Below are 20,977 nucleotides of genomic sequence, written 5' to 3' on the forward strand. Positions count from 1 at the left end.
GTGCAGCCACGAGTAGGAGGCTGTTGTTTATAGCTCATTTCCGACGTGCATGTCAGCCAGTAAATACTCTACATATTTCCTGTGTTGGTGCCATGTATCTTCTATCTGAGACATTCGAGCAATTTCTCAGATTTTCAAAAAGCAACAACATCAAGATAAGGGATGATAAAAAGGGTATTAGTTTGCAGCCCTTGAGGCGACATGCTGCGATCGTTTCGCTGCTCTTTTGTGCCATCGAATATGAAAAGATGCCATCTGTATCTGTATCTGTGTATTGAGGTGCGTTTGTGATGGTAATATGTTGGCAGCAACACTGTGGCTCTAATTTGTGTCTCAGATGTAATCACTGTTGCAAACTTGAAGTGCACCAGCAGATAAAACTCGTAGCAACGCTCACATGAATGGTAAATGTGCAATGGGAGCCAACAGCTGGTTAGCTTGGCTAAATTTAAAGAGCTGAAACAGGGTGAAACAGAAACAAAATCCCCCTGGCAGCACTTGTGAAGCTCATAAACACATTATGTCTCTGGACTGAACGTCTCTACTCATTGCTTGTCAACAACATGGTGAGGAGAAGGAAGTCACTGCAGCCAGCCAACATATTACCTCTCATAAAAACAGGTTTTTACTGTTTGGTTCCTGCAAAGACTAAATAAACAAAATAAAGCAAGTTAATTAATAAGCTTTACAGGTGCTTGTAGGTGTAGTTGTGACTTGGGGGAACAGCTAGATGGCTCTGTCCACTCCTACAGCCTTTATGGTTAACCAAGCCAACGTGTTTTGGCTCCAGATGAGGAAGTCAATAAGAATCCTGCCCGGTATGTCTTACTATCCTTAAAAACGTGACGGATCATGTGACATTATTTACTATAGTTTGAACACGTCCTCCATACCTGGAGGAAATGACAGATGTGTTTCCTGCCGGTGACTCTCAAAATGAGACGGGTCCATTGGAGATCGCCAGCGAAACGCCTCCTCGTACCGCCAGTGTACAGCGGAACAGCGACAAGCATGCTGGAACTTCATCTCATGGTCACAGTTTGGTTACGTTTACGCAAAAAAAAAATGTACTTGGTTTGGTTAAGGAGCAGATTGTGGCTCGATTTGAATAAGGAAGTTACTTATACACATACATACGTTACGTACGTAACTTGATTATTTATACCACTTCCTCCTTTGTTGCTATAATAACTACTACGGCCAGTAGAGGTCATGATTGTAATCAGCTGCTTGAACAGTCGAACAATATGGTCGTCTATCTAATGACGACAACCTGTGTGAACCTACACTGCACACGAGATGGAATAACAGACATTTCCTTAAAAAAGTGTTTTATTTGTTGTATTTTTCAGCCCATGAAGGAGGGGAAAACTATAAATAAACTGCAAAACAACTTCCCTGGTGTAGTCTGAGGCTGGATTTAGAACGATTTTCTTCTTTGTTTTCCGTCAAGCTGCAGCAAACTCGTGATGCATGGTATAAGAAAAACTGGTCATCTGTTTGTCATGTGGAAAATCATTCATCTTGTTCTATTTTTATGCGCAGGGGTACAGAAAGTGCATTAGCGATGATGCTAAATCAACCCAACAAGTCAACAACAACAACAACGACAACAACAAACCTCCGGTCAGCAGATGAAGAGACACGCGTGATGCGTCTCATGAAGAGCTTTCCTTCATACAGACTCAGTTAGTTAGTTAAATGCTCTGTAGATCACTGGTGAATAAGCAAACGCAGAAATGCAAACAACAGCTCCTGCGCAAACAGACTCGGATCAGATGACGGGCTGCATGTCCTACTGCAAACGTGCATACATGCACATTTCGTGCTGATGCAAACCGGATAGCACCTGGCAGCTGGTAGCTGGCAGGGACTTTCATTATTGTTCATTAAGCACGCAAGCGAAATAAAGTGGTCAGGTGCATCTGGTGTGAAAACATGGAAAGCAAAAACACAAGACACACACACACACACACACACACAGGTGTTGGTGTGACATTTAAGTCTGTGAAACCTGCATGGAGGTTTTTCTCTTGCCTGACAAAGAATACACACAACAGTGTGTTCTGCACACAGGAGACACGTTACGCAGCACCGTTTTTCAATTAGAAGCATTAATCGTCATTTCTGAGATTGGTTTTCTCATCAGCAGCGGAATTCATCTGAAAAACAGAGACTATTCTGATGAAAGCTAAGAATAAAAGAGCCGAGACAGAACACTAATCTAAGAAGCATGTCAGCGATCTGATTAGTTAACTGATACTGATCCGTCATAATTGCTTTAACCTCCACATGGTAATCCCACCGCCCACGCAGTCATTTCTCAGGGAGTTTGATCCCGCCCTCGCCCTATTGATCTCACACATAGAGCTCCGATAAGCCTCCGCTTCATTTAGAAGAAAAATATTCCCCTATCAGATTTGAGCCAACAGCTTCCTGTTAATACCGCATGTTTGGCTCCAGGGAAGGTTGCAACAGTCATATCACACCTAATGTGCGATAATGTAAATGTAATGCAAATACAGAAAAAGGCACCTGAGGCCAATTTGTATATTTCCACAGCGAATCGAAATATATCTATGCAGTGTCGTCCCATTTTCAATGTACGAGTACATTAACAAAAATGAATCATTAACTCTGTTTCGATTCAGTCAAAATGTCCCACAATAAACCAATAAAAACATTAAACTGTTAATGATTTTTTGGTTTTAAAGCAGTTAACGCCGCCTCCAGAAACTCCCAGCACCCTGGTGATCGTTATATTCACATTTGAGACATTTAGCTGATGTGACGTAAAAGAAAATATAGAGGTTTAAAGAATGATACCAGCAGCTTTAATATCTTTTTTCTGTTTTTGGTGCATACAGAACTCAGAAATATATAATAAATATTTATTCCACTCTCTGCCCGGGTGAAGGAACATCATACAGATGTTTGAAATGTCTCACCAACTCGCATAGAGTTATTAAACAATTCCTGAATTCCTTCTCTTGTCCTGTGGTCGTATCGTGCAGAAATACGGACGAAATGGAAGCAGAGAACAGACTGAAGGTTCTGTCTGAGCCTTAAAGCAGCTGGACACTCAACCTGACAGGCCTGGTGGTTTGTTTCACAGAACCAGCTCAGAAGACACAGATAGAGACTCCTCCACCAATCAGATCGGTGGGAGTGAGCTGGTAATTTAAACTCCAGAGACTCTAAGACCAGAGAGGAGCAAAAACATCTATTCCAATGAGAGAAGCCTTCAGTGGCGCTCTTTGTTCTTCTGTCAGTGAATTATGCTCTCAGGTTCTGATGTAAGTGATGCTGCAGCAGCTTCGCTAACCGCTTCAGAAGCTGCTACAGTTGTTTTTCAGAAAGGACACTGATTGGTTCAACCATTGTGTTCAGCCACAAGAGTTTAGCATGAAGCCTCCCAGTGTAACTGAGCACTGTAATTAAAGCACGTGTTACTAAAACATGCGTATGTAGCGTGTTTGTTGGGGACTATTTTCAGCGGTGGATTAATACACATTTGGTGCTCTACTCAGTAATTCCAGCATCAGAACAAAGAACCTCTGATTTGGTCAAAAGACGCGACGTGTTTCTGGACAACAATGAAGCTCTTTGATACAAATGAAAGAAGGTACACTGTACCAGGTACAGCTGATCGTAGGATTATTTCATTGTTGGTTTCTTTCCCTCCATCAGATTTGTTGGCAGTCAGAAAAAATAAAAGATTATCCGCGGCTTTATCCTTTAAGATGTTGATCAAAAGGAACTCCTAACGGGACGCTCGCTGGCTGTTTACGGACACTCGTGACCTTTTTGCTGAACTGCTAAACCTCTTTGCTGATTTAAAGTACTTTGATTGAATTCTAGTACCAGTGGATTTAGACACTAAAAACACTGGATTAAACCAGCGCTCAACCGTACGAAATATCACAAATATTTATGGTAATTCTGAAAAAAATCCATCTGATGAGCATTCATGGCAGAATTTGAGGGGCTTATCTTTTTTTTGTCATACATTGAGCAACCTTTTCTTTGCCTCTGTGAAATGACAGACTAACAAAACAGGGATCAACACTTTACCCAGCAGCTTTCTTTCTGGTAATGTGAAGGCGACAGGCTGGAGCTGGCAGGCCCTCTTTGTGTCTTTGGTTATCAGCTAAACGCTTATTTTGTCTGTGCTGTAATCCCCCCCATCGTCATCCATGGGGGAGGATGAAAGACTGCAGCCCTGACCCAAATTCACAGAAAAGCACGGAGAGACAAAACAATAGCAAAGCTTATAGAAAAGCCCCTAATTAACGTCTTTTTTATAGGTGTGTAGGTGCACTCTGCGGTTTTCAACAGGGGAACCACGCACTGAAAACAGTCATTTCACCTGCTTAGTCAAACATTTATCAGAGCCAGGACAACACCTAACGCTCTGACAATAGGTCATTTTCATGGTCTGCAGATTACACCCACTCAGTGTGAGCTAAGCTGGTATCAGTTTGGTGCTCTGTAGGATAAAATCTGAGCAGGGAACAGAATCTGAACAGAAAGTGTTTCCCCTGCTCACCCCAGAGTAACCCCGTCAGACCGTCCAACTGACTCTGTATCACTGAGGAGATCCCAGATGTGATTGAGCGTAACTGTATGAGTGTCGGGCAGATGGTGACCGGATTCAAAAGGGTTTGAAAAAAAGTACCTAAAATCTGTTTAATGATATCAGCTGCCATGAAATGTCTCATCTGGTAGCTTGTGAATGGGATTCCCATCAATCTTGGGAAGGGTACCGGTAAGATACTAGTCAGAAAGTACCACGAGGAACTGGAGGGAAACAACAATCTCAGTCATGTCTTTTAGACATTTAATAATGCCAACCAGTATCTTGATCTGTTTTATGAACAGTGATAAACTTTATGTCCATAGTTGTTTTGTACGTCGTGTGTATATTTGTGAAATTTCTCAAAGTGTCTAACTGAGTTTTTGGCCTCGTCCACACTAATACCAATATTTTTTTAATCCCTGATTCTGAAAAAAACTAAAAATAACAAATCCTGTCCAAACAGCCTTTGTTTAACAAATTATATCCGTACATGCGAGGATGTGAGAACAATTACGGATGCTGAAATAAGCATGTTGGACTGGTAAAGTCAACATTACTGACACCGCCCAAGGTCTTTGAAGAAACGGAAAGCTGAGGGTCATTAATCTTTGTGGACGGATGAGAAGGTGGAGTTGCTGCTATCAGAAAGCAACAATGGGAATGTGCAAAATGAGTTGCGATGTCATCATTTCCCCAAACACACTCTATTATTATTTTTCTAAATCTCTGTTTTAGTGGCCTAAAACATACAGGACAATGTGACTTTTGTAAAACTAGGTTAGGCCTTGGAGCATAGCGATGATAGACTTTGACAGTGATTGTGATGACAATTTTCACCTGTTAATTGTGATTTCATTCGGAGTGAAGCCACTGTGACCGGGTATTGTATTCCTACACTTGTGCACACTGATGAAGGCTGGCAATGTTTTGTGTACAGTCTGACAGATGATTAAGTAAATTCATCAAAATGCCCCTTTTCTTCGAATGAATACATGTATCGCGACAGCTGGTCAGAACACAGCGGTAACTTCACAACCACGACGAAATGTACTGACATCTAAAAACAACAGGGAACCCTTCAGAACCGCTTGTTTACATGGATTTCTCTCTTTGTGGTTTGCAAGCCTGAACCTAAAAGAACACAAATGGAAGAAAAAGGTCAACATTTCAACTCTGGTTTGGATCAGAGAAAAACAAACCGTAGGTGTGAACGCGCCCATGTAATTTTCCACGTCGACTCTCTAATGCTCATCTGATGGAACTGCAGTGTTGGAAATATAAACATGTTCACTCAGTGTTGCACTGAGGTCAAACCGTGTGTGCTCAAAACAAGCGATGGCCTGCGTGAGAATCCCTCCTATATCTATATGTGACTGCTGGGTCGGGTTAATGAGATAAACTTAATCCTTTAACGTAGTTTGTCCCACTTAGAGGTGATGTATGAAGCAGACGAGCAAACAGTTTAACGACATCAGCAAGGACGGAGAAAATTAGTCGGAACAAACAAGTTGTGGTTTGAGAAATGCCAATTACATCGTTCAAACTGATGTAGACTTGAACGTTGCTGCTGTACTTTTGAGACTTTGTATTTAAAACCATCCTGACAGATCCTGTTGTCCTACATTTGCTTAATCAGCAAACTTCATCTACAACAAGTCAGTCAGACGTGTTGACAAGTATTTTGTTACGTAGTTGATGAATTCTACACAATAGTTTTCGAATATTTGCTTTCGATTTTCTTGCGGTTTAGTTTTGGTTTCTCTATGAATTGTGTCAGAAAACGCCCCCTGAATTCCACGGGTGGTAAACAGTCGTCTTTCTTCATTCGTACTGTAATCTGTGCAAATATTGGTAAGACATGGGGGGGAAATACTCTGGTTGTTAAATCTGGGATGGAGAAACAGGTTGTTGCCTCAGACTGAATGAAAAGGGAAAGTCATAAAGGCAAAGTCACTTTCTTCAGCAAAACTTTCCATCAACACGGTCACATTAATTCCTATCACATCAACTGGAAATGACCAGATGATGAGGAGAGACAAGAATCCTTAAACCTTTTCAAACAAATAGTACCAGGAACTAAAGGGGCCCAGGAAGATCACTGAGGGGCTAAAGACACATTCCTGCTTGTGATTCCAACTGAATGTACCAGCCCTGCTCTCCTGAATTGCCTTTCACGCTTTTCAGTGACGGTTGTTTCCCCTAGTTGGGAAAACCTGTGTCAGTCAGAGCTTTGTGGGTGGGATGAGGAATGCAGGCATCATCTTCGTGAGCCAGAATCTGAATCCATACACAAGAAAGTTACAAGAAAAGTTCCTGCAGTGGAAAAGGGCTAAATGACTGAGGAGTTGAACCCATGGGAGCGTCACAAATTGGCTACTGGACTGCTGTTTCAGGTCTGGCATTACATCCAGAAGTGATCATATTTGGATGAAAGAATTGAGCTGGGGAGGATATCCTGATTGGATATGACTCAGAACCCAACGACATGCTGTGGTACCAACCTGTCATTCACAAGGTGGCCATTTTACTCTAAATACGACAATTTAAAAAGCCCCAACGTTTATAAAATGTATTGAAGAATATATATAAGTATCTATTAAGATCATAAACTTTTTAGGAAACCACCTACTGAGGTAATAAATCCAGTCAGATGTAGGGTTGTTTTCTCATAAGCTTATGCACAATTGGACTTCTTTCTGCAACCGGTGGAGACGCCCTCTGGTGTCTAAGCTCCATCCATAGTTTTATACGGTGAACAGAAGGCCCCCAGACACACAGTCCTGGGCTGAAACACTGCAGGTGGCTGTGCTGATCAGAGCTTATTCAACGCCAAAAACCAACATGTTCTCGCTCGTGACTGGTCAAATGCGGCAGCTTGGTCGGTGGCCTTGAGCTTCAAACCAGGACGTTCTACGTTGCGCGGTCAAATTAGCAATAATATGTAAACTGCATCATCTGGTTAGACTTTCAGAATAAAGGCTTGCTGACAAACCATTCATATACAGTATGTCATATGACTTTTGGACTGTTGTAACATTATCAGTGGTGTGTTTTTGTTTTGTTTTAGGAAAAGATTGTATTTTGTAACTTACGTCAGGTAACTTATGCAATTGGCATATTATGTGACATAAGCGGTGTGGACAGGTAGCAAACCACCCCACCACTCAACCATCTGGACTAAGTGAAGCTTGAAGAGGTGTTTGTCATGTTGGGAGTGAGAGCGAGCTTGTGAAACTCTTCACAGCAGATTGTAACAGTCAGAGATTGGATTTTAAAACTCTGAGGTCATTTACAGTTAGTTTAACAAGAAACTGTGTCCGTGCACGTGTCGGTCACAGTCGGTCTGAATGTGACTGTCATCTCTAATCTCTTACCAGAAACTACGCAGTCTTAAACAGCGCGGTCTGATTAGTCATGTTGGCCAAATCGTAGACATTATTGGGCGACGAGTCATCGTGTTTCCCCCCGTTTGCAGCACTTTTGCCTGACCACCTAAAAATTTGTGGTTTTGCTTGAACTGTAACTTTTGATCCGATGCACCGCCATGAATCATTTCCTCAAGGGTCTGTCTTCATTTTCTGCTGACCAAGTGCTGATCCCAGCTTCAGATGAGGGAAGACAAGGGGGTGTAATTATTCTGCCGACGATGAGGTCATCTCATGAACTTCTCCTCGACTCACCCTCCGGCTAAAAACAAGGATTTCAACACACTCATCCATTCAGCGAGCACCGCGGCCGAAAACATGTGATCGAAAGATGCATGACTCCACGCTGGCAGTGGCAAAATGATAATAGGTCATATGCTGAGCTTCTCCAAATGACCACATGAACGGATGACTATCAGCACCACTGTTGTTGTTTTTTCAAGCACAATGCCTCCCATTCAGATGGGATCAATGGCTTTTGACCCCTGAGCTCCACAGATTGTTATGTGAAATGTTGGAGACTGTAGACGCCAACAGACCAGCATCAATGCTCGGCAAACATGTGGTTTCCAAACAAAAGCAGGGGGCCGGCAGGGTTGGCGGGAGGGGGGCTGACAGGTTGTAACTGACACTGACCATTTGACCCTCCACCCACCTGACGGCTTAACCAGACAAAACAACATCACACCTTGGAGCACTGGGGTCAAACAAGCCCGGGCCTGTCACAGTTTGACCCTGAAACACATCGAGTCAATAGGAAGAGACGCCTCGCTGCTAAGTCACGGAGCTTCTGCAAATACAACGCACAGGATCACCACCGAGCGCGTCTACTGTCACAGTTCATGTGGGTGCAGTGACTGAAAAGGAAATGGGTGACCTACTTCTCACATGTTTGTCACCCAGTTTCAGGCTTTAACACTTCCCTGACAACCGTGTCATCAACAAAAGAGCAGCGTGCAGATAAGGTTGATATTAGCATCCTCAGCCTCGGTTGGTTGACTGCTGGTTTCGGGAGTCTCATCTCTGATCAATTTCAGATTGATTCATAGGTTATTTTCTGTTTTGTCTATTAATGCCCTCATATGCCTGTATGATAAAGGATAGTATAGCAAATGATGTAGATAGACACACAAAAATATGAAGATTGAATGAGTGACTTGGTACATGTGCAGACAGAACCTGGTTACTGATTAAGGCAGGAAGTCAGGACCTGTTTACTGCACTGCAGTAACCTGGTTACTCATGTGATTACACACAGCTGGTCAGGAGTCAGAACTGACCTAAACCTCATTTTTAAACCAAAGCAGGCTTAGGAGGTACAACCATTTATGGAGTGGAGAAAGAGAACAATGAAGGGTACTTTAGGCCACTGGTCTAGCGTTGCACTCATATAAAACTGTTTGACCCATAATGAACTGAAGTGCTCAGAAGCTATACAGCAGAACCAGAGCCATTGCTCTTATTTATCACAATGCAACTTAACCACAGAGTAACATCACTGTCAGCAGCTGACAGCCAATAAGGCTGCCAAACGGCCGACCGCAGTTGGAGTCACAACAGTGGATATTTTTAAAGACACCTGAGGATATTTTCAGCTGTTTATTTTAGGAGACCTGTGGACATTTTTGTGGCGACCTAAACTGGCTTTTTTTCCCCACTGAAAAGTCAAACCATCCGTGCTCATGGTGACCAAAACTGGCATTTTAAGTCAAACCATGATATTTTACTAACCTTAACCAAGTGATTGTTGTGCCTAAACCTAACCGGAGAAAAGGTTCAGCCATGGACAAATCAAGAATGGACATTTGAACATAAAGACAGTCCAATTTGAACTTAACTGAGGTTTTGCAGCAACATATTTGACTAATAATTATTCTGACAATTGAAATCTGACTAGTAGGTTCTTTTATTCCCTTGCTGAGGCTGAATTTCCAAACCGGGGAGGATGGGCAGCTACCCTGCATCAGTCTCCAAAGGGCCCCAGTTCAATCCTGTCAGTTGGATTTGTTGAATTGATTGTTTGCATCAACATTAGGGAATGTCGGGTCCATTTTTCACTCATTTTGTGTCCTAAAACCCATTATTTGTATGTGTATTCAGCTCATGTAACATTTCTGGTAGTAACTCTACAGCAATGAGGGATTCTAGACTCTGTAATCCAGGGAAAATTAAGAAAGAACTAAATAAGCAGAAAGAAAGAAATCCCACAGCAAGCTGTTACTGACAGCAACTTTCCTGCAGTCTGTGTCTGAGTGGCTTTATATAGACTACTCCGACATGGCCCCACCCTGATTGGACTGAACCACTGCAAGAGGGGTTTGGGAAACCAGGGAGGGAAAAAAAAAAATCACAGTAACCTCTAATCCTGACAGGAAAATAACAAACATTTGAAATATACAAAATGTTTCAAGGTGAGCAAGATGAAAGCTTTAATAAACTCTTCGTGAAACTCCACCACAGTGTCTGGTCATGCAAAGAGGGCAACCCTCCTCCCTTTTCTCTTCAGCCCTGTCTGCCAGTGACTAGTAAAAACAACTGGCAGCCACATCACAGATAATGCAACAAATGCTCAGAACAAGCACATGAACCTAGTGAAGGAATCCTGTGTCATCAGTTAAATGATAGATGGCTGCACTCGTTGCCCACCTGCCCAATGTGTCAGTGATTGCTGCAGGACATGTAGAGAAGGTATAGCAGACTGAACCCTTCACAGCTCAAACGTTACATTAGAAATGGTCGATGAAATCACCTCAAACTAACACAATTAGGAAACACTCCAGCATAAAGTACTGGCGGCACTTTATATAATATAATATATGGGAACAAGGAGACAATGAGACATATTTTTAAATCATCAGTCACAGAAACATGTTGTTACTTAATTGTACTTCAACACATTGTGCAGCAAAACCATGAGAAAACTGACAGAAATCAAAATAAATCTTGCACTCAGGATCCACTTCTTTTCAGGAGCGTTTGATCTCATTTAACAGTTGGTTATCTGCTGATCCTGAAGCTTTTTCCAGACAAAACTTCAGTCTGATGTGAAGTGGATTAAAGCATTCCTGCTCCAGAGCCTAGATCAAAGATATATTAAATGTATATCTGCAACATTTACAGTTCACAATCTGAGACAGATCACTTCTCTTGTTGTGCAGCATTTGTTTTACTTGTGCTCTTTGGAGTCTGACATTCAGAGTGAAGTCTTATTTGCTTGTGTTTCTTTTATCCTTGCTCTTTCACTTTCATTCTTACCAGCAAACTGGAATTAGGATGAATACAAACACTGACATGTTCCGTCTTGATTGGGCAAGAAAAATAATGAGTGCCGTGTGTACACTGCTGGGACACAACATTTATTCTTAGACCAAATGTCCTGCTTTACTTCCTCTCCGACGATCACAATCTGGGAATGTCACTCCCCCTCTAGACAGAACGCTGGCTTTGTTGCTAAAATGTTCTTTCCCCCTTGAAACAAAAACATGGCGAGTCTCCAATGACCTAATGTGAGGTCAACGACCGACTTCAGAGTACACTGTGTGCTGAGGGAGAGCAGGCGGTTACGACAGCTTCTGCTTGAGCAAAGGAACGTCACGTAGCTGCTGTCTCACAGCAGCCACAGCGACCTGATAGAGGAGAACTGCAACAAATGCATACATATTAATGAAAACTCAATCATGCTGCGCAGCTCAGATGATCTATAAATGTATCAGGGATCCTTAAAATTATTCATAAATGTAGAATAATTTAATCTCCTGTTTCCTCAAAATAATGCAAGACTGTAAATAAATGCCTTCCTGTGTTCTATTACAACAAAGGAAAGGGCAACTTCTAGCTAGCGTCACAAAAGCTTTGTTTCACTTCAGGGGCTGCATCCTTCGAAGGAAGCTTCGAAGCTTCGAAGATGCTGCTTTCATATGTGCTGCAAAAGCTGAGCTGAGCATCGAGTCTACGGGGAATTTCCTATATATACACACTTCACCAGCGCTCCCGCTCCTGTCACCTAGCAACCATGACAGTATTAGGTTTCCTCATCATGTTAACATTTGTATTGTTCGCTATAGCGAGCCAAAGTCACCCCTCCCCTCCCTCCGGTGGACCCCATTCAACCTTATTCTGGAAAGACTTTGTAAAAAGTTTAAAAAAAGGTAATTTTTCCAGTCAATCAAGTTACTTCTTTAGTTTCAGTTTTGCTTAATTTAAGTAAATTATCATGAAGATTTGTGTTTAGGAGCTCAGTGAACTACATCATCTCACTCATTACACGTCGCCAACAACAACATGGAGCCAACTGGGCTCCGAAAAGGTCCTAAAAAATATGAAGATCACAACAAATCCCCACATACTGACGACTGCAGTTATGTAAAAATGAGTGTTGGTCAGTTCTGTGAGCTGCTAACATGCAGGAGCAGCTATACAATGTTTAAGTAACAGGTTCTGGTGAGCGTTCAATGAGTCGACGTCACTAACGAGGCTGTTGGCTGCGGCGTCTTTGTAATTACATATTTTGACAGTCTGATATTTGTGTAGAGTTTGCATGTTGTCCCCGAGCCTGTGTGGGTTTTCTCCAGGTACTCCAGCTTCCTCCCACAATACCAAAGACAAAAAAAAGGTCAGGTTAATCATTATTCTGTAGGTGTGAGCATGAATGGTTGTTTGTCCGTATATGTCAGGAAAAACAAATCCAACTGTCACAAGCATGCACTGCATCATGGGATATGGTAAACCAGGAGAGGACTGCCTTGCACCTTTTAAAGCTCACCATTTCAAACATTTTTCAGGGCTCTCAGTGTTTTAACAGTAACATTCAAGTGTTTTTCAAGCACTTCGAAAGTCCCTGAGCCAAACATTTTCAAACTATCAAACTGCATCCAAACTGTTATCGTAAATATGATTGCAAAAAGTAATGCAGCTGTTCATATTTAAATTGATTTTATGCTTTCTTCACTGAACTGCACTTTCATGTCCACATCAACTCAGGTTTCAGCGAAGCTCTCCACCTGAGTCAGACCGTCCTAAAATACTGCGCTTGGTTGAGTGTTTCTAAGAATGTATCGTCACAATTTCGACATTCAGACTGAACAAAATGAAGACTTTATAAGGTCAGCGACTGCAGGCAGAAGCAGAGAAGTGATAACAGGCAGCCTGTGGGTCAGAACTGCCAGCACAGATGAGCTGTCTATTAATACTGCACTGTGGTCATCAGTCAGAGAATAAAGTCTCAAAAGATAGTGACTCATCCCAGAAAGGAACACGACACATCACCCGCTGGATTAAATGTGATCTGTGATAAGTATCCGCACACCACCAAGAGCTGATGATTGAGGGCCCTTTGACCCGTCATCTCTGATTATTTCATAACTTCTCATGTTGAGAACAGAGGCCAAGCAAAAGGCAGCTATTGATATGAACAGAGAACATACAAACTCTGAGACAGGACGGAGCATTTCCCACGATATGCTTTGTGTACGAGGAGTAAGGTGTGTGTGTGTGTGCTGCCAAAGATCTTTGGTTTGAGTTTGAAACCTTTTATTTATCATCACTTAATCTCTGATTTGTTTCTCATTGATTATTTGTTCATTAGTCTGTGAAATGTCCCAAATACTCTGACACCCCAAAGCAGAAACTTCAATCATTTATAGTTATTTTCTTTCCTCTGCCCTTGTAGATATTTCATTTCTGGGAGTGACATTAGATTAATTTTCTGTCAAACTACAAAAGCAGTTAGTTTAATACCATTTGGAGGTTTAATCTGTTTTAGAACATGAATCCAAAGTATCCCAATGTGCGGATAAATGTACATTTGTTCAACTAATCAACCTCCCAATGTGCCATCAGTGCTCATTATGTGGCACGCACATACTGAGCTTATCAATTTGACATGACCACTGACAGAGTCTGCATGTCATCCAAAATAGATTAAGCAGGAAGACATGTTGACGCCTATTTATAGATAATTGTAGGAATGAGTGGAAGGTTTGTGTGTTATTCAAAACAGTGTTGGCTGAGTTTTTTTTTTTTTTTTAAACAGAGAATCAAATATGCAAATGTTTGTATTTGCATTAAGTTATATGAATGTGGCTGTTGTTGACTCACAGGTGTTTCCAGGGAAAGAAGCTTCTTGATATAATAAGGGGGGAATCAACAGTGACAGTGTGCACTGCACCCAGTGATCTGTGGGAAATGTAGTGCAGAAGCACCACAACAGTGAGTGCATGGTGCAGGGTTTACACAGGTATAAGACACTTCAGTTACATGCTTTTAAAATGTAGGGTGTATATATATATATATATATATATATATATATATATATATATATATATATATATATATATATATATATATATATATATATATATATATATATATATATATATATATATAGCTCAAGGTAGGTTTTATGTAGGAGTGTGTTCATTAGAGTGACTCTTGATTCATTTTGAGCAGAAGACACTAAACCTCAACCTCACAAATACAAATGAAAACGTTTTAACTTTTAAGGCCTAATAGATGCTGTTACAGCTGAATGTTGGAGACCTGCTGACAAGCTGCAAACAGGGAAACATTCCTGCACTATAAACAGGAGTTCCATGCATGTTTACAGAACACTTTTAGACTTGTTTTGCTCAACATCACGTTTGCTGACAGGAAAGAGTTCAGCAGACACCCTCTCTCCTTTTCTGCACATGTATATAGACATGTTCTGTTTATTCAAAAAGCAGAGCGAAGCCTGTAGGCCGGGGTTTAATTAAAGACTTTCTGCAGCTCAAAGGACTACAGGTCTCTAATTCTTTGCCAGTGAAGCAGCCCCAGAAACTTGCTGAGCACTTGTGCTGTGTTCTGCCGGTAAATACGTGCAAGCACACACGCAACTTTTTAAAATTCGAACAAGTTGTGTTTCCCTTTTACACAGTGCTACCTCAGAACTGAAGACTCGGCCTATCTTCACATCTCAGGGACTTAATTCTGAGTATTCAGAGCCTCTAACAAGTAACGCTAGAGCTGAGCGGCCCTGTTAAAGATAAACTTGTGCGTCAGCCGACTTCCCAGAAACTGTTGCTTTTTTTAAAGAAGGGGCGGGCTGTTGCTACGGGGAAGTGCAGAGGCTCACAACCAATGCTTGAACTGTGAGCAGGCCGTTCCTCTTAGCTCAAGTTACAAACTGAGTCAAACTGCACCGGGCCAGGGAGAGATCCTGTGCAGACTTCACCTTGAGCAATGAAACGTGATGAAATGATGTTTTATCCAATTCTGAAAGTAACCTCTACTAACTCCAAACTTTTGTAAACTCTGTTAATAAAAACTGACTTCCTTGTTGGAGCAACCAGAAAGCCCACATCCTCAAAAAGGTCTACAGTAAACCATTTGTTCTGTCAGACTCTGGATATGTTACTTCAGCCAAGCCAAGCACAGGTCTCGTCCTTAATTACACTTTGTTACTTCTGGGTGGGGCTGAGACCTAAGCTGAATCTAATCAATACTCCCTACAGTACTGAATGTTCAGTATGTATTCAAACAATAGCTTCAAAGCCGCTCCTTAAAAACTATCCCATGATAGGAATGTGTTCGCCTCCTGAAGGGTTTCCCAATCTTTCCACTCAACATCTGCACTAAAACTAAAATCAGTGTTGTGTCTGACAAACATGAAGTGCACTTTACAGGCAAAACAACTGCAGCTGTAAAAAGTTAGAAATGTGCAATAAAATGTAGAGCAGCAACATTCAGCTGAGTTGTTGTTTTCTTGCAACAGCAGTGTTTGTGGCAGCTTCCTCATCGAGTCGTTTCATTTGCTGAGAAAGATAACTGACCATCCGACCACAGTGGACATCACCACAATGAGAATGTGAAAAATCTAGCGAGATAAAGGCCTTGCTAAGCATCACCGCCGACTCTTTCATTTTCAGTTTGACATATTATTCTGGCCTGAAAATTAAGATAATGTTAGGGAGGTTTTTTTTTTTTTTTAAGCATGCTTCTGCAAGCTTGAGGTTTTTTCATGGTTAAATTATGAAATAGATCCACCAAAGGGCTGCAACATTAATTGAAATATTATCCAAATATGGCAAGAAGCTGTAAAAAAAAATTAAAAAATTATATATTAACACCCCCCAATACAGATGGATGTGCTCAGTACAAACATTAAGGCTTTAATACTCCAAGGAGAGAAGATAATGCATTCACACGCTCTTAAATAATGTATAGCACCAATGAGCAAGTTACCAAGATCAAGGTTCTTCAAAGAGCAACTGCACTTTGCATATTCAGCCCCAAGACATTGCAGCACTGTGTTTTCGGCACCACCACCCCCAATCCACTTGGGTATGGTGCAAACCGCTCTGTAAAGTTGCCTCAGCCTCAATTCCCCATTGTGCAGCAGCCTGTTCCTCACAATGAACTGTGCAGGGGTAACCAAGGTGGAGGCTAACATCATTAGCCGCAGGAGAGGACACGAGGAGGTCTGCTGTGGATCATCACCATGGAGAGGGCTCTACTCCATTTCCTCCTAAGACCTGGATGAGTGTTGTGTTTGTCCTGTAACCCGAGACAACGGGAGGATCTGAACAAACAAGGGCGCAGCCACACATCATCACCAAGGATTCCCCTGTTTGAGGCTTGATGTAGTCTATACTAACATTTAAGCTTTCAGATGACAATAAGTGCCAAAATATTGATGCTCTAGAATTTTCCTTAACATAACCAAAGCAGAGATGTGAGTGGGTGAAAGAGAAAATTGCTTTAATTTCATGTCAAACACCCCCCAAACCCCAAAATATACACTCCAATTAGAGTCACTGTAAACATCTGAGTACCCAATCAAATATGTCATACTTGTTTATGTATGATGATTTGATGAAGTCACCAGTTTCTAGGCAGCCAAAAGGCCCTCCAACTCAGGAAGTAGACAATGTTATGCAATTTAGAGGATGTTGTGAACTGTTTTTTACCCCAGTTTCACAATCTAGCTTTTGCTGCTGCATTCATGGTTGCTGTGCAGCGACTCTTTGCAGATAAGCTACCACTGCAACTCGCTAAACTGCGGATGCAGCTGAGCGCTAAGTGTGATGGAGGCATCGCACAGCCTCATCAAATTTCGAGGAAACGACAGCCGTAGCCTTCTCTGGTTGTGGCGTGAACAAACATCAAAGAGGTTGACAAGTGCAGAGGAGGTAAACTTAGTTTAGAGCGAGGCGGTTCAGATCAGCACAACTGAACCAGATGGGCGTAGGTGTGACCTCTTTTGTTGCCTTTGCAAAATTCCCTTAACAGAAAGACATTATCAGAGGGTCAAACCATGTGAATTATATCATCTTTTTTATTAGTTAGAAGCTTACATTGGAATTTAACCATTATTCAATGTCTGCTTCCTCTTTCAGGAAAAACATTCCTCAACTATGTTCACCCTTTGTGCAGGCAATCACAACAATCTGCACACAGTGCTCTTTCATTTCTTCCATCACACTCACACGTTTCAGGCTGTTGCACATCTACAGTCCAGCATTTGGATGCTCTTGTCCCCAAGTGCAGATCCAACATTTTCATACGACAGGAGTCGAGCTACACTCATGCAAATCCACCCCCCATCCTCCTCTCAAGTTGAGGTGTCCATACAAAATATCCATGGATGATGAATGATCTCCATGGAAATGGGCTTCATGGCTGCATGACATGTAAAGATGGAGGGGGGAGGAAGAAAAGAAAAAAAGAAGAAAAAAAAAAAAAAAAAAAGGGACCAATGCAGTTTTCCCTTCCTGCTCTGAGTGGCATGGTGCCAACCACTGTTACACCATTGCCACCAGGGAAACAATATTATTATGCAGATAAAAACATCAAGGTAAATATCAGGTCAACAGTTTATTTTTGCATAGATATTTTACATTTATTAGAAAAATAAATTTCTCTGAAAATTAAATAGAACAAATTTCTGACATTTGATTGCTGCTGGTTAAGTCTGTCCATGTAGTCAACAACAAATGTGTGACTTATTTTGCTGTTGGGGGTGGATGTGAGCCCAGGAAAGAGGCCAGGAACCTCTGGGTTGATCCTACTTAAAGATAAAGTCCATTTGTCTTATGTCCAAGACCGAAGTTTAAAATAAAGTCTCTTGATGTCCAATAAATTCACCTGATCAACAGGGCAAGTGTTGCTCCAATGCCAGCAAATCCAGCAACTGCCATGAGAGTGTTCCTCACTGTGGATTCTGGGTCTGCTACTCTGAAGAACTCGACAAAGCCATCCTGGAAACAAGCAATAATAAGAAAAATGGTTAGATGGAGATCTGAGGATACAGCACAAGGGCAAAGGCGTGTGCGCGCTGGACACGTAGGCCTCAATTGCACAATGAGGGCAGTTATGCAACCAGTTCATTTTTTTTTTTCCCCCCAAACATCCTGTCATTCAAACAAGAGTCATAACAACTCACCCATGAGTTGTTCTTGATCAGCCAGTCTCTCTGCTCCGTCAGCAGGTAGGTAGAGATCTCCTGTCCCACCTGCTCCACACAGTGGCCCCTTCCCTTCTCCTTCAGGTACTGGGACACCACCGCCCCGAAGGCCACAAGGCTGACAATCCTGCCCCAATTTGTGGTCCCGTCTGCAAAAAGGCTCCTGGCTACTGAGCTGACAAAACTTGTATCTTCTCTGTCATCCAGTGACAATTTGTTGACCATACCTTTAAAAAAAAATTAACAAAAAAAACAACAACAAATAAATGAAAAGGTTAGAGATTCATCCTGTTTGACCATTTAACGGCACATTTCCGTGAGGCTAACCACTCAGTTTACAACACACTTTCATTTAAATAAAGTAATAAATGGAGGGCCTAGACTTAATGTTAAAATTAAGTATTGTTTCCAATGTAGAGTAAAAAGGTTCCTACTGGTGAACAGCAGACATCTTATCTTTTAAAACGAGTGAATGGAGTCAAACAGCTGCAGCAGATAAAGGCTCTGAGCGGCTGTCTTTGTACAGGAGTCACTACCTACCATTGTACGCGTATCTGTGCTTGTCCAAAACGCCTTCCACAACTCTGGTCATTGTTGAGAGCTCTTTGTTTTCCTTCCACCGAAGTTTAGAAAGTCCAGTATAGACTGCCAGGAACCGGCCGATCAGTTGCCTTGTGTCTTGATCAAGCAGCTCCTCTCCTGCGGGACAACTGGAGATATCCACGTCATTTTCCGACTGTAGTTCCGGAGTGCACGGTAACGAGCCGTCCTCGAGGTCTTCGCTGTCCTCCAGGAGGTTTTTCGGTACATTATACGTCTTCACTGTGTTCACTCCCAGGTTCAACGGTCGTTTCGGCGTGTCGTTAGACCCGACGTTGCCGTTTTGAGAGTCCAGAGACGAGCCCATCGCTATCTCAGGCGTCGCATCTCTTGAGTCGTAGTGCATACTGCCGCCTACGACTCCATTTTGAATGTAGCTCATGACTCCCGTCGTGATTGCAGCCCTTTTTGGAAACATATTTATTTGGATTCGTGGTTTCTTAAAGTTACGCTTACTTGCCTCTGTGTCTACAAAAAATACAAAAGAAGTAATCGGCTATCGGATTGATGCTAGCCTGTTTAAAACAAAAAGCTAGCCCTGTCCGCCACGTTCACTCAGTCTCCATTGCAGACGTTGCAATGAAACGGAAGTGAAGCTCAGAGGGCGTTTATAATACGTGGAGTGGGCGAGTGCGTAGGCTTTACGTCATTGCGTAATTACGTAAACTTCCCAAACAAACGCGCCCATTTTTGTTTCAAATGTTTTGTTTGTTTAGGTTATTTTTCAGAATTAAAAAAAAGAAAAGAAAAGAAGAACAAGAAGAAGACGTGGTGTTTCTGAAGCTGATGATTTAAAGTAACGGGGTCTCAGAGCTGAACTGATTCACTGGTTCTTCTTGTATTTTTCCATGACATAAAACTGAGGAGGAAATACTCCAGACATGAATCATTATCACAACATCAACAAATATAATAATAAACATAATAACGACAATAAACATAGGGTGCAATAACATCAATGAATTAATAAAATAGTTACTGACTCTTCATCTCCTCACCTGTCTCTCTCTCTCTAGCTATAGAGATACAGATTTATATAAATATCTATATTTATATATATTCAAACTGTTAAGACTAAGAGATGTATCCCTTTTGCAGCCCTTTTAAATAAAGTACAGTTATTTTATGCACACGTTTGATTCGTCTACTTTTTGTTAAATAACTCCCACAACTTTAATCTTACTCTGACACTGATCTTAGACTAACACATAAAAAGGAAACCCTGGCTGTATACTGCAGAGACATGTCATTTATTTGCTGCAGTTAATTAAAATGAGGACATATCCCTGACATATACAGCCACCCTGTCTTTTTTACATAAGTAAACATAACCTTTATCTTATCAAATGAGGATATATTCACATATTTCCTCAGGTTTAAGAACAACAGGGTTTTTGTCATCCCAGTCTCAGAGACATTCACATGTGGTTCCTCAATACAAGAGTAAAATTTTCCATCTTTTTTTGTTGTGAATGCTGGAAAAAGCCAGAACTTTCTGTTCTCAGATAGAAATAGTAGAAATGAAATATTGTGCCTCCCCCTAGTGGTCCTAATGAATACTGCTCCCATCCACAACCTCTGTTGTTTACCCACAAGATTCAACACATATGACACTTAAATTTGAGAACTTTTCTTATTACAGCACATTTGTGTGGGAGGCTCTCGGCATGTTATCGCTAATAATTAAATCATTAGTTAACATGTGACTCAAGTCATTCAGTCAAGTCTTAAGCACGTCCTGAGGCATTTTTTTGGGGCAAGTCAAGTCAAGCCTGAGTCAAACCTACAGTATCGTTCTTAAAGAGGAAAATTATCTGTTGCATCACGATGTTGTAGGCCAATTTATCTGAACTATTTAAAAAGAAAGATAGTAGATTGAATTTGTATTACAATTACGGTTATTCAGCAAAATCAATCACCATCAAACAACTT

The 20,977-nt window shown here is 41.5% G+C and overlaps 1 protein-coding gene across 1 annotated transcript; it reads right to left on the bottom strand.

The window, feature by feature from the left end:
• Nucleotides 1-17,299: 17,299 nt before the first annotated feature.
• mcl1b (MCL1 apoptosis regulator, BCL2 family member b) lies at nucleotides 17,300-19,633 on the bottom strand. Its single transcript, XM_037075207.1, has 3 exons — nucleotides 18,986-19,633; nucleotides 18,425-18,672; nucleotides 17,300-18,239 (listed from the first exon to the last, which is right to left on the bottom strand). The coding sequence occupies exons 1-3, from the start codon at nucleotides 19,461-19,463 to the stop codon at nucleotides 18,123-18,125; spliced, it is 843 nt and encodes a 280-aa protein (XP_036931102.1). The 5' UTR covers nucleotides 19,464-19,633; the 3' UTR covers nucleotides 17,300-18,122.
• Nucleotides 19,634-20,977: the final 1,344 nt, after the last annotated feature.

This window comes from Acanthopagrus latus, chromosome 17 (genome assembly GCF_904848185.1).
Source record: "Acanthopagrus latus isolate v.2019 chromosome 17, fAcaLat1.1, whole genome shotgun sequence".
NCBI classification, from domain to species: Eukaryota; Metazoa; Chordata; class Actinopteri; order Spariformes; family Sparidae; genus Acanthopagrus; species Acanthopagrus latus.